The following is a 12,570-nucleotide window of genomic DNA, read 5'->3' on the forward strand; positions in this document are numbered from 1 at the left end:
TCAAATTCTACTACCCTAATTAAAACTTTTTCCAGTCTATGCCTCTTATAAGTACAAGGTCAGAATTCTCCAGCATATGGTATTTTCTGGTGCACTCTATATGTGTGAAAGCTGGACAATAAGAAGGAGAACAGGAAAAATATTGATTCCTTTCAACTTTGGTGTTTGGCAAGATCTTCTATAAATATCATGGACTGCAAGGGAAACAAACAAATTGATCCTTCAACAAATCAAGCCCAACCTTTAATTAACAGCCCAGATGGCTAGGCTGAAGTTATTTTATCTTGGATATACTATGAGAAGAACCAACTCATTGAAAAAGACAGTTGTGCTTGGAAAAGTTGATGGGAAAGAGCAAGAGGATGACTAGCAATAAGCTGAATACATACGGTCACAGAAATCATGCCATTGCGAAGACGTAGGGCCCAAACAAAAGATAATAATTAAAAATGTTTTGTGTTTAGAACTCCTACCTTAACATTGTGCATTGACATCAAGCTACCACAGTTATCAAGGTATTGTTTTAGGTCACTATCCTAGAAAGAAGCATAAAAAATATATATTATTTAATTTAAACAATAATTAGTCTTTTGCCAGTTTGTAGAGGAACTACTTTACATGCACTAATATTAGTTCACTTTTGAACGTGTTTTATTGCTTTAATGAGAAAAAAGAAAGTGTTAAAAAACCAGCATTGAACAAATGCATTTGCCAGAAAATGACATGAGAAGATTATGTACACGAGTCAAAATTGGAATAAACACGATTCAAAGTAACTGTGTGGTTAATATAATAATTACCAAGCATGCTTAGCAATTTTGTTTCTCATAAGAATACATATAATGAAATTAAACTGACAACTTAAAAGCACGTGACAGAAAAGCCCACTGTCAAAGAATATAGCACATTTGCTCATATTGCAGAGTTCCTTCCTAAACTAACATTTTAAGGCATTATCAAGGAAAAGAAGACCTGGAACTACATCACTTGCCCCATACTCTAGAAGATTTCTGGGGACATTTCCAAATTTGAGTAGTGCTTATTAGGTAATCCAGGAAGGGGTCTAAGGAGACATGCTTTTTATAACTATACATTTTAAAAACTGTTTATTAATAATGATTTAGGATTAAAACAATACACATGCCCTCAGGAAAATAATATGTTAACTGAGAACAAATTGGATAGAAATTAGATGGTCTCTGCCCAAATAGATGATGAGAGCGTTGTGGATATTGGGGTTGCATCAATTAAAGTCAATTGATCAAACGACCTAATGGAGTCCTAAATTAATTCCTGGCTGCCATAACATGCAGTAAGTGGTATGTATCTGGTAAAAAGATGATTAAGGTCACTGCATATAGACCTAAATTATATGTGTGGGATCACAGAGACAGGCCAATTATATAACTCATAGACATGTGCACCAGCAAAAAATTTGTTTAGTTTAGTTTTGATTTTGCATATTTCGTTTTTCGGATTCGGATCCGCAATTGAATTCGTTGTGGGATTCGGACAAAATTCGTTAGCGGTAGTCCGGTCGAAATTTCGTTTATTGGCCGAAATTTCGTTAGCAACAAAGTGGCATTAGAATTTTTTTTTTACAGTCTGCCTCCCTCCTCCCCATTTATTGTTTGTCTGCCTCCCTCCTCCCCATTTATTTAGTTGTCACACCTGCACCATTTACTGTTGTTTCGATATCCGAAGCGAGGGGGAACACAGATCAAAACTCGAATAACTTACTCCTTTTCTTGGTATTATCTATTTTGGATGTTATAAGAGTAGCACGATGTGCTTAACTCTGAGAATTGTTGGATAACCATGCAAGTACAAAATGCTTATACATCGCGATATGTTCGTCAGGGCTGTTTTCGCCCTATGATAATTGCCCTTTCACCATGGGCACACCACTACTGCTATACTGCTTGTATTCAGAATGGTTTATACCTATATATGTTACCCATGTATCGTGTATTTACATAATAAAGCTGACTTTTGAATAAAAATAAATAAATGTAATTCTTAAAACAAAAAAGTGCGTGGGGTTCCCCCCAAAATCGCTACCAGACCCTTGATCCTAACAGTCTTACCAGACCCTTGATGCGAGCACTGGCCCGGCAGGGCAGGAAAAGGGGGGGGGGGGGGACCCCTTACTCATTCACAAGGGGGGAGGCGGGATCTGGGCGCCCCCTTATTTAAATGGGTACCCCCATGCAAATAAGCCCCCTTGCCCGCAGACCCCCACAACCACCGGGTCAGGGTTGTGAGGAAGAGGCCCTTGTCCCCATCGGCACGGGGACACCCTCCCAATGCTGAGGGCACGTGGCCTAGTAAGGCGCAGGGAGGGGGGGGCGCTCGAACGTGCCCCCTCTTTCCTGCCCTGCCATGCCAGTGCTCGGATCAAGGGTCTGGTAGGACTGTTAGGGGGGACCCCACGTTCCCCCCCCCACATTTTTGGGGGCTGGGGTTCCCCCTTAAAATTCCTACCAGACCTAAAGGGTCTGGTAGGATTTGGGGGGAACCCCACGCACTTTTTTTTGTTTTAACTTGGGGGAGGGTCCCTCCTAACATTTCTACCAGACCTAAAGGATCTGGTATGAATTGGGGTTTTCATCTTCTGCAGACTGTAAAAAAAAAGATTCACTTCGAAATTTCAACCGGACTACCGCTGACGAACTTCGGGAAATCGGATTCGTTTGCATTCGTTTTAGCTGTAATTCGTAATTCGTATGCATCCAAATCTCAGAAAATTCGCCCGAATTTGGATTCGGAACTAAACGAATCGCACATGTCTAATATTTATCAATTTTATAGCATGGGTCTTAATTGCTAGGGCACACAGGTATGGAGATAAAGCCAACCCTGTCTGGTGCAATGATATAAAGAAAATAGAAAGGAAACCATTACCATTTACAAACACACTGACCCTTGAGGTTGCATGCAGGAATTAAACTGTAACACAAGGCCTTCCCATTCACGCATACAAGGCATGCACAAAGGTTTTGACCTCCTGTCCAACTACACCAAAACCCCCCAATATTAAAAATCCCATTGTTTTCTACACTGAGTTGCCAGATTATTATGACCACCCCATCAGTACTTCGTTGGGCCACCTTTTGACTTCAATACTGCGGCGAAGGCACATTCAGACCCAGATTTTAGGCTGACAGTCGAGTCTTTAAACACTTTACCAACAGCTTCTCTTGAACATTTAACAAATTCTGCTGTTTTGCTGATACTCGCTCCATGGCTCCGAGCGCCAACAATCATCCCACGTTCAAAGGCTGTTAAATTGCGTTGTTTACCCATATCTTCAGAAAAAAATCACTTCTACTGTCGTGGTAAACAACCTGCTTCCCTATTTATAATGGTCTGGCCCTCTAGCAACTTCAGCGCGAAATTATAGCTAATTATAGCTAATTTGCCTACAAACGTCAGGTGGTCATAATAATCTGGCCACTCAGTGTATGTTGCCTGTTCACACCCGAGCACTCATTCGCCTGTAGCAAAACGCCCATCATTAAAAAAAAACAAAAACAGAGCATCTTTTCAGGCTGAATCGAGCATTTTGGCCCTACAGACTTTAATGGAAGGTCCTGAAAAATGCTGGAAAATGTGAGTTTATGCATGTTTAAAAGTCTTTATAAAAAAATGAAAATAAATGCTCAATTCTGCTTCTGTACTACAAGTAGTGCATAAAATGCTTGAAAAACATGGGTACAAACTATAAATCACTTAGGTGAATGTAGCCTTAGCCTCAAGTAGTGAATGAGGTACACAATCTGCAAAATATAAATATTGGTGTGATGATCTGTGAAGTTTCCAGATTCTTCCTAACTACTGTCAACCACTGTAATAATTCCAGGGTGGTTCAGTATGGATCACAGCTACAGACAAAGTGTTGCCTTAGAGTTCCCCTTTAATTAATGAGGATTGGAATCACATATGTGTCTAGTCAAAGCTTCCCTGTTAGTTTAAGCAACATGTAATGTCACATAGGTCCATAAAGCAAAAGGATATATATACGCTGTAGAAGTTACATCACTTCAACAGGAACGGAATTCATAAGTCTATGATAACTTTTAGTCGGTAACACTGCAGGCAGGGGTGAGGAGAGTGCCTGTCAGCAGTGTCAGTGGATTTAGAAAGATTCAGCCTGGAGGCGGGAGACTTGCCGGGTGTGTTCCTCATTGCACGAACGCCTGGCAATTGAGATTTCACGGCTTAGGCCGCCAAGGAGGGAGAAGCCACATGACGGCTAAGGAGTGAGTCGGATCCCTGCCCCGAACATGCACCAAAGCACAGGTGAGTATGTAATAACCGCATACAATGGGTATATGTGTGTCCTATAATTGCTGGGTTTAGGAAAATGGACGTTTTACAGAAGGTATCCTGAAGAGCCTAAAGCAGAACTAAATTTCTCTGCGTGAGGGTGTGCATATGCCATAATGTGCAAGTATGTCCACTGGTTCCATGACGGTCTTCGAGCATTGGATGGCCACTAATTATACATCTCCTGTGCATGCATGGAATTATATCATCCCCAGAAGCCATATCTATTTTCGGCATATCCACTGCCTGGCGCATGTCCATTCTTAAAGAAAAGAATGCTAAGAGAGAGTGGGGGGAAGTTTTTTTTGGCAGAAAAATCTTTGTATGTCACTTTTGCCTTGCAATTTTTCTACATAAGACTTCAGTTCTGCTTTGAAGCATCACTAAACCCTCAATCTAAAAATAAGTTTCTAATCCAGCATCATCTATAAAAGAATACATCTTAATCTTAATCAGCAAACAATGTTTAATTCTTCCTTCTGTTCTGCATACTGATTCTCCCCTCCGTGCTATCCACCGAATAGCTTTCCTAGAACTTCCAGTTTTAAGTTTTGTTTTGGGCGGCGCTGTGCTGAATGAACATGGCAAAGAGCACTGAATGGTACATAGAAATAAAACCAGATCGGGAACACGGCAAGGAGGGTGACTACATCCCACATTCAATGGAACCATGTAGAGCCAGCGTATCCATCCTCATAAAACAAGTGTGTTGAAAAGAGTTTTGGTGTACAGAATTCGAGACTGATATTGCTCAAATATTCTATTTGATTTTTAGGATTGGGTTTAGTGACACTTTAAGTAAAACATAATTAAATCAGCCTAGTTTATTAAATCTGCCCCAAACCAACATGACATATAAAAGCACACTCATTGTAAGTCTGTCCAACTAAAAGTACATTTGGAGTATTAACTGAAAAAAAACAACATAGTATAACATTCAACACTTTGAAGAAGAAAGAATGTGTGTACCTACAGTAGATCAACTGGTTGTATAAAACAATGCGGGCGGGAAAGGTTTAAGCAGAAACACCTTAATGGAAAAAACATTCAGCCAATAACTGGAGTCTCTTCTAAAGCTTGTAATTGTGTAAATTTACTATTCCATTAGCATCTTTTATTTAGAACATATTAGGTATATTACGCTTACCAGGTATTCAAAGACTAAAGTTAAAGAATAATTTGTGTGGATAATATCATGAAGTGTGACAATGTTAGCATGCTTCAGATTCTTCAAAAGGGACACTGAAAAAGAACAAAGACAGAATCAAACAAGTTTTCACATGTCATCAATATTAATTACAGTACTTTAATTTCAGATGTTACCACACATGATTTAACAATTGAATTGGCCCCTAACGGTTATTGGATGGGGAAGTGGAATGGACTTAAAGATGGCCATATATGTTTAGATATTTGTGTGACAACAGCAGGCAGGGATAATATTTATGTGCCCTCCCGAGGGCCAAGACACATCAAGATATTTGCTTGATGGAGATCAAGATGTCAGTTTGTAAAGTCTATGCAACAGTGTTTATGTATATTTGCAATCCTGAAAGGAGAACTATGGGGTCAGTGCTTTTCCCTATAGTTCTTCCTAGGGTCACGGGAGGACGCTAGTTTGTGTCCTCCCGTGCTCAGTATACCGTGAGCTACAGCTCGCGGTATACTGAGACCGCCGCAGCCGGGACGGATCCCGAGATTACTGTCTGGATCCATCCAGCTGCGTGATTGACAGCTGGCTCTGCCTATCTAGAGGCAGAGCCAGCTGTACCCGCCCCCTCCCCCGTCCATTCAGCCAGTCAGCGATGGAGGACTAGACAGGGGAGGGGTGGAATCCCTGCAGGGAGCCATGAGTGACAGTCACGGCTCTCTGCAGGGACAGGATCGAGAAGTGAGCGAGCGACGGTATGTGTTCGCTCACTTCCCGATCTATTGAGCCGACGTGTGACAGTTTCATTGTCACACGTCGGCTCCAACTATGAGGCTGAGTGATTTTCACTCACCTCATAGTTCTCCTTTAAGCCTGAAATCCTGGGAAGGAAACTAAGAGAGATTTGCACAGGTCTGTGACAGAATTACCATTGAAGATGATACATATTTTCTCCACGCAACAGTTGCACAATTATGAAGTGGTCAGTTCTTATTCTGTCACATTGCTTCTTTAGAGAAACAGAGGGAGGAATTTATTAATGGAGCTGCCCAATTAGAATAAATCTGTCTCATTGCTCCTATTTGACATTACCTTGCTGTGAGAGAGAAATGATGAATATCACTCATAGCATTTTGACCCTTGCTTCTGCTCTATAGCAAAGGAAAGGATGGAGCTACGCACATGGAAATTTATCAAAATGTTGGAATATCCCATTTTGCAAAAACAAGTTCTCAAATCACTTATTAATGTCTGTTAGAAAATTAAAAATGGCCAATTAGTCACATAAGATGCTTATAAAAACAGCCATCAGTTTTGATTATTGAGTCATCTATAGCCACTCCAAGCCAACACGATCTACCTCAACCTATTCCATCTCTCCATTCAATAAGAAAAGAATGATGACAAGACATCTGTTGTAAAAAAAAAAAAAAAAGTGCTCAATCATCTTTAGTTATGTATGCTTATATGCAAACAGTACACAGTTGGTTGTTTAGGATCTTTCTTGAATGAAGTGTCCCTCAAACCTATAGGGGATCATGTTGCTAGAAAAATAAAATATTCCACCAGCTGCCTCCTGTAAGAGAATACGTTGTATAGTTTACCTTGTAGACAGGCTCCAGGCACTTCTGGATGTGTTGAATAACATGTACCCTGCTGAGCGATGCGTTTCCTCCCGCGGGCTGGCAGAAAGAAGCACACCCTCTTGTGGGTACACACTATCGGATGCACCAGGAAGCGCAGATTGGCAACTCTACAAGAAAGTGAAAAATGAATTCACCTCCTACTAGACAGGAACAGTAAGTTTACAACATATTCTTTTACAGAGAACAGATGCCAGATTTTTTTTTTTTTAGCAGCAAGGTTGTTTTGAAGCTCAACTCTTTTTTGGAGGATTAAAACCTGGTTCAATTTTTTTCGCTGTCTTTGTTCCTTTTTGGGAGAGTTCTCCTTACTTCCTGATTTCATGAATGCAGCCAGAACAGAAAGTCAGGGAAATCTCCTCATAGGGACACATACAGTATTTAAATGTGACAGAAAAAGTCTTCTTAATTGGACATAAACAACATTTAGAACTTGAGGCCCTTCACTGTAGGCAAGTTTCTAGTTCTAACTCATAGTATGGTCCTAAATCATTTTTAATTAATCTTCCTCCACATAAGAACACCTAACATGTGAGAGCTCCCAGAATGCATGTGACAGTACTCACTAACACGTTTGCTGACTCGTAGCTCAGACAGAACCCATCTTTGTATTCAGTGGTAAATAAAATATTTGTACATACTGATAACTGTGTTCAATATGGATCAGTCAGCTCTGTGGTGAAATATGTGCATATGTGATGTACACAAATAACAAATTGCATAGTTACATAGTATTTGAGGTTGAATAAAGACACATGTCCATCAAGTTCAACCTTTGTGTGCCTATGTGTGTATATGAGTCCCTATGTGGTCTAGGTTTTTAAGAGTACTTGTACCCTTGTTTGCTATGGTCCTTTAGGTAAAGCTCCCAAAATATGTTAACAGTTTTTAAGGCAAACGTTTTTACCTGTTACATCAATTGATATTTTCTGCAACAATAATTGACTTGCTTCTTCTTTCATACCTTCTCTAATGGCTGTGCATGGTGCTCCTTCTTCATGCTCTAGCCTGATCTCTTTTAGAGCCACCAAGTTCTCTGTCAGTTTGCTGCGCCCCTTAAACACGGTGGCATATGTTCCCTGCAAAATGTTTACAGACAGTTTTTAAGATAGGGGACCACAGATGCCATCATGCAGTTCAAATAAAGCCAAAGTAATTTCAATAACTATGTATGAACACACAACTCTACTGATGAAAAAACACTACACCACCACATTTATAGCATATATAAATATTAAAGCGCCCACCACTGCTTTCCGAAATAAAAAAAAAATATATCATGCACATTTATAAAGTGCAGCTGTGTGCTTTACAAATATGCGTTTCCCTCTGCTTGTTCCAGGGCTCTAAAGCAAGCAAAGACCCATTAATTTTAATGATTAGAAAAAAGTATTGAAAGGGCGAAACTTGTCATGCCCTTGCTTTCCTTCTATACTGGAATGTTTTTTGCAATGCTATGCAGAAAACAAGCTGTAGGACACCACACTGCACTTTGCATGTTATGAATTCATTGTAAAATGCAGGCAAAGTATGGAGTAATCACTACAATGTCCTGTGGAGAGTGGATACTACAGATTCAGGCCTCTCCGTTTAATGCCTACATAAAAAAGGAAATTAAAGACTACGTATATAAATGCAATAAAGTTGGGACAAAAGATAGACAACATCCAATATTAATCTGATTAACTGAAAGTGGAAGTTGTAAAAAGAAAAAATTGCCAATCCTTCCTTCTGGAGGGTGGCTAATTTTGTTCCCCATGGTCCCTGTGTGTGTTGTAAAGTAGCCACCAGTCCAAGCTCACTCCCATGATAGATTACAATCTCATGTTTAGTTTGCTAATTTATACTGAGATTGTAGTCCATTACGGGAGTGAGCTTGGTGCATGGCTACTTTACAAGACACACGGACCATGGGGAACAAAAGTATCCACTCTCCAGAAAGAAGGACAGTGTCAGAATGAATTCAGAGATGATTTGAGTATCTACAGCTGAGAGATACACAAATAAGCTACATTTTTGTTATTAGTTAAGGAACTTGAATTAATTTTTAAGATTTAACTCCTGAGTTTAGTGTCACTTTAAGGCCTGGTTCACACCTGGGCGTTTTACAGCGCGTTCCTACGCATTGTAAAACGCTCAACATGAGAAAACCAATGATTGCCTATGGGCATGGTTCCCACCTGGGCGTTTTACAGTGCGTAGGAATGCGCTGCAAAACGCCCTATGCTCAAAGAAGTACAGGAGGGATACAGCCAGGTAGCCCTCGGAAACACGCGTTTGTCATGCGTTTTTTACCACGAATCGCGGTAGAAAACACGCGGCACAAAACGCGGGACAAACGCGCATATTCGATACGCCTAAGTGTGAACCCAGCCTAATGCAGATATAAAAGAAGCATGGATTACTAAAGCTATGTATGTATAAAAAAAATATTAAATATGTAAATGCAACTAGTGCAAGTATGAATCTGACTTGCATGAGCCTCCTGTAATCTCCTACACAACAAAACTTATGCTGAGGGAAAGCACTTAGGACCAATTAGGTATGCTCCAAAACTAATGTGCCTATAATGAACATGCTGACAGGAGGAGAAAGCATATTGAATAGTTTAATATGAATTAGTCGGTCTATGATATTTGTTCATGGTCCAGTCAGAGGTTGGAGGTGACCAAACTGTATTGCTTAACTGATGCAGGTTGCTGACCTGATAGTGTTGTCTAGCAGGACTGTATAAATCTCATGAAAGGAATAATAAGAAATACAAATACTTTCTAAGGTAAAATAGTTCCTAATTATGTTACAACTGTGTATTTAGAGGTTTTATTGGAGTTCAGCTTTAAAAGGAAATGCCTTACTTCTTTCTCTCTTTATCTCTCTTTATATTTGGCTTAATATTTAACATCGGGAAATACAACCAAAGTCACTTACAGTATACATTGTCCCCTTGAATAGCACATATGCTTGCAAAATCTTTAGAAATAAAATTAAACAATTAGTGGGGATTAAACTAGCATTATTTCTGATTGGAATACTAGCAGTCATAACTAGAGATTATATTAAAATCATCAAAATCAAATTCTGGTTCTAGCTTTACATGTGTCAAAGCCTTGAAACTTGTAAGGCTTTCCATTTGGTGTTATATATTTTTCAAAGGGATGTTAAGACATAATATTTGAATAAGTACAGTTAAGGTGTGCCCAACCAAAAGCCCATAGTAGGCCTCATAAATGTGTTTCTGAAGCTGTGCCTTTTTACAGAATAAGGGAAACCCAATGTCTTCTTCCCTGTTTGGTTTGGCCTTTGAACCTTAAGTTGCAAAAATTGGAACATTACATAAAACTGTTTTACTAAGAGTTGAGATTTTGAAGAAGTGGGTATCTTTATATGCTGACAAAAGGTACAAGTTGTTAAATAGTTTGGCTTAAAAAAAATTTATTTTAGCTTAACCGTAAAAAACTGGGAATTCCTCTCACTCTGGTGAGATTTCCAATTATTTCCTGTTGCATCTCCTGGACAGGAGATCAAACCACAGTACCAATTACATTTGACAAAAAAAAAATGTTTTAAAACAATAAGGGTTGTGCAGAGAAAGAGGCATAAAAGTGAAAAAGAGACAAAAGAATGTTGGTCCAATAGATTATTTCTCACCTCTCCCAGTTTGTCCAACTTCACATATGTCTCCAGCTTTCCAAATCCAATATCGGACTGCAAGAAAAAGGCTAATAAGCAATTTCATTGTTTATTCTCATAACAGGAATGTCCAAACCTAAACTTAGGATGGTAACAGATCAGCAGATATTCTGCACAACAGTGGGGAGAATATGTGCCAATTCTCAAGCCAGTCAAATTAACCCAGAGAGTTGCTTTGATTTGCATCAGAGATGTCAGCTCCTACATACAATTAAAATTTCTCTCATTATATACCATTATTGTATCAGGATCCTGATATAGGTTCTTTCTATGTTTTTCCCCTACAAGCAAAGTACAAAAAAACATTTCTCAGCTGTTTTGTTGCTAATGCAAAGATAATGCCATTCTTGCACAGAGGGGAGGAACAACAGTTCATTAGATGTAAATAATACTTACAGGATAAGTTCACCTTTTGCAAAAATGAAAGAAATGCATAATTAATATATTAAAGAAATATGCATTTCTTTAATATTTGCATTGAAGCCTGGAAAGCATTGCAATCCTTATCACTCAATCACAGCTGCAAAGCTCAGGCTTCTGCACATTTTCAAACTGGCAGAGCTCGTACAAAGATACGGAGTTTCAGTTAGGAGAGATGGGGGACGACGACTACTGGACTCGAAACTGCATTAAATCACCTCATACAGCATCCAGCCGTCCTTGCTCTAGCTAGAGCTGTCCATATTCCAGCATCTACCTAGAGTGAGACAGCATATGAGGTTATTTAATGCAGTCTGAAGTCCAGCCGTCCTTCCCCCATCTCTCCTAACTGAAACTCTGCACCTCCCTACGAGCTCCGCCAGTTTGAAAATGTGCAGAAGCCTGAGCTTTGCAGCTGTGATGGAGTGATCAGGATTGCAATGCTTTCCAGGCTTAAATGCAAAAGAAATGCATGTTTTTAAAAAATAAATTATTAATTATGCATTTCTTTAATTTTTGCAAAAGGTGAACTTATCCTTTAAAGCATATGTAAACACAAAAATTTATTAGATGAAATGTTTGTATTAGTTATTTTTTTTTAGACTTTTTCTTATTTTTATTTTTTTAATCTGCAAATAATACACTTTCTGTGTCTGAGTGGCTATACTGGCTTTCTCCACTGTACATATGAAGGGAGCCATGGTTGTCACCCAGGCCCAAGCCTCAGTCCTCCTCTCAAAAGCTCTCAGGCCTGTTGCAAGTAGCAGGCGTGAACTTGGGAGGAAAGATGTTGTGATGGATGGATGTCAGTCTGGAGAAGTGGACCTTCCTAGACAGGCTGCATTTGCACGTTAAATGCCATAGTTAGCACCTACATGCGATGCTGAGTCTCCATGGTGGAAATAACTGAAATCCGATGTATGAAAGTGGTGGAACAGAGACCGTCTGGCTGGGAAGGAAAGGGTAAGATGAAACAAAGTCCTCAAGCCAGGAAATGGGACGGACTCTATCTGACCTGCCACAGCTTCTGATGCACACTGCAATTTCAGCACAGGAAAGAAGCCTGTACAAATGTAGAAGAATGAGGGTAAGGCTGAATTTCAGATTTACACTATTTCTTAAAGTACTACGCAAGTACTGTAGTGACTCTGTAGATTTCTGTTAATAAATTTAAAGTAGACTGCCGGCCAAATAAAAATATTTTATTCCAATATGACTGTGTCTACTTAACTTTAAAATATTCTGTTTTCTGTACAGCGAGTCTTCACTTCTACTAATGTCCTCCATGCCTGAAAAGTGTACATCCATTTTGAGCATGCAGCAATTTCAGATATTCCT

The 12,570-nt window shown here is 39.5% G+C and overlaps 1 protein-coding gene across 1 annotated transcript in view; it reads right to left on the reverse strand.

Moving 5' to 3' along the window:
• The window catches only part of CDK18 (cyclin dependent kinase 18), a 100,639-nt gene that overhangs the window by 22,058 nt on the left and 66,011 nt on the right, over window positions 1-12,570 (reverse strand). Inside the window, 4 exon segments of the mRNA XM_018561251.1 lie at window positions 474-536; window positions 5,477-5,571; window positions 8,087-8,201; window positions 10,771-10,827. Of these exon segments, the coding sequence (XP_018416753.1) occupies window positions 474-536; window positions 5,477-5,571; window positions 8,087-8,201; window positions 10,771-10,827 (330 nt within the window).

The sequence above is a fragment of the Nanorana parkeri genome, unplaced genomic scaffold (assembly GCF_000935625.1).
Source record: "Nanorana parkeri isolate BGI_ZX_2015 unplaced genomic scaffold, ASM93562v1 scaffold510, whole genome shotgun sequence".
NCBI lineage: Eukaryota > Metazoa > Chordata > Amphibia > Anura > Dicroglossidae > Nanorana > Nanorana parkeri.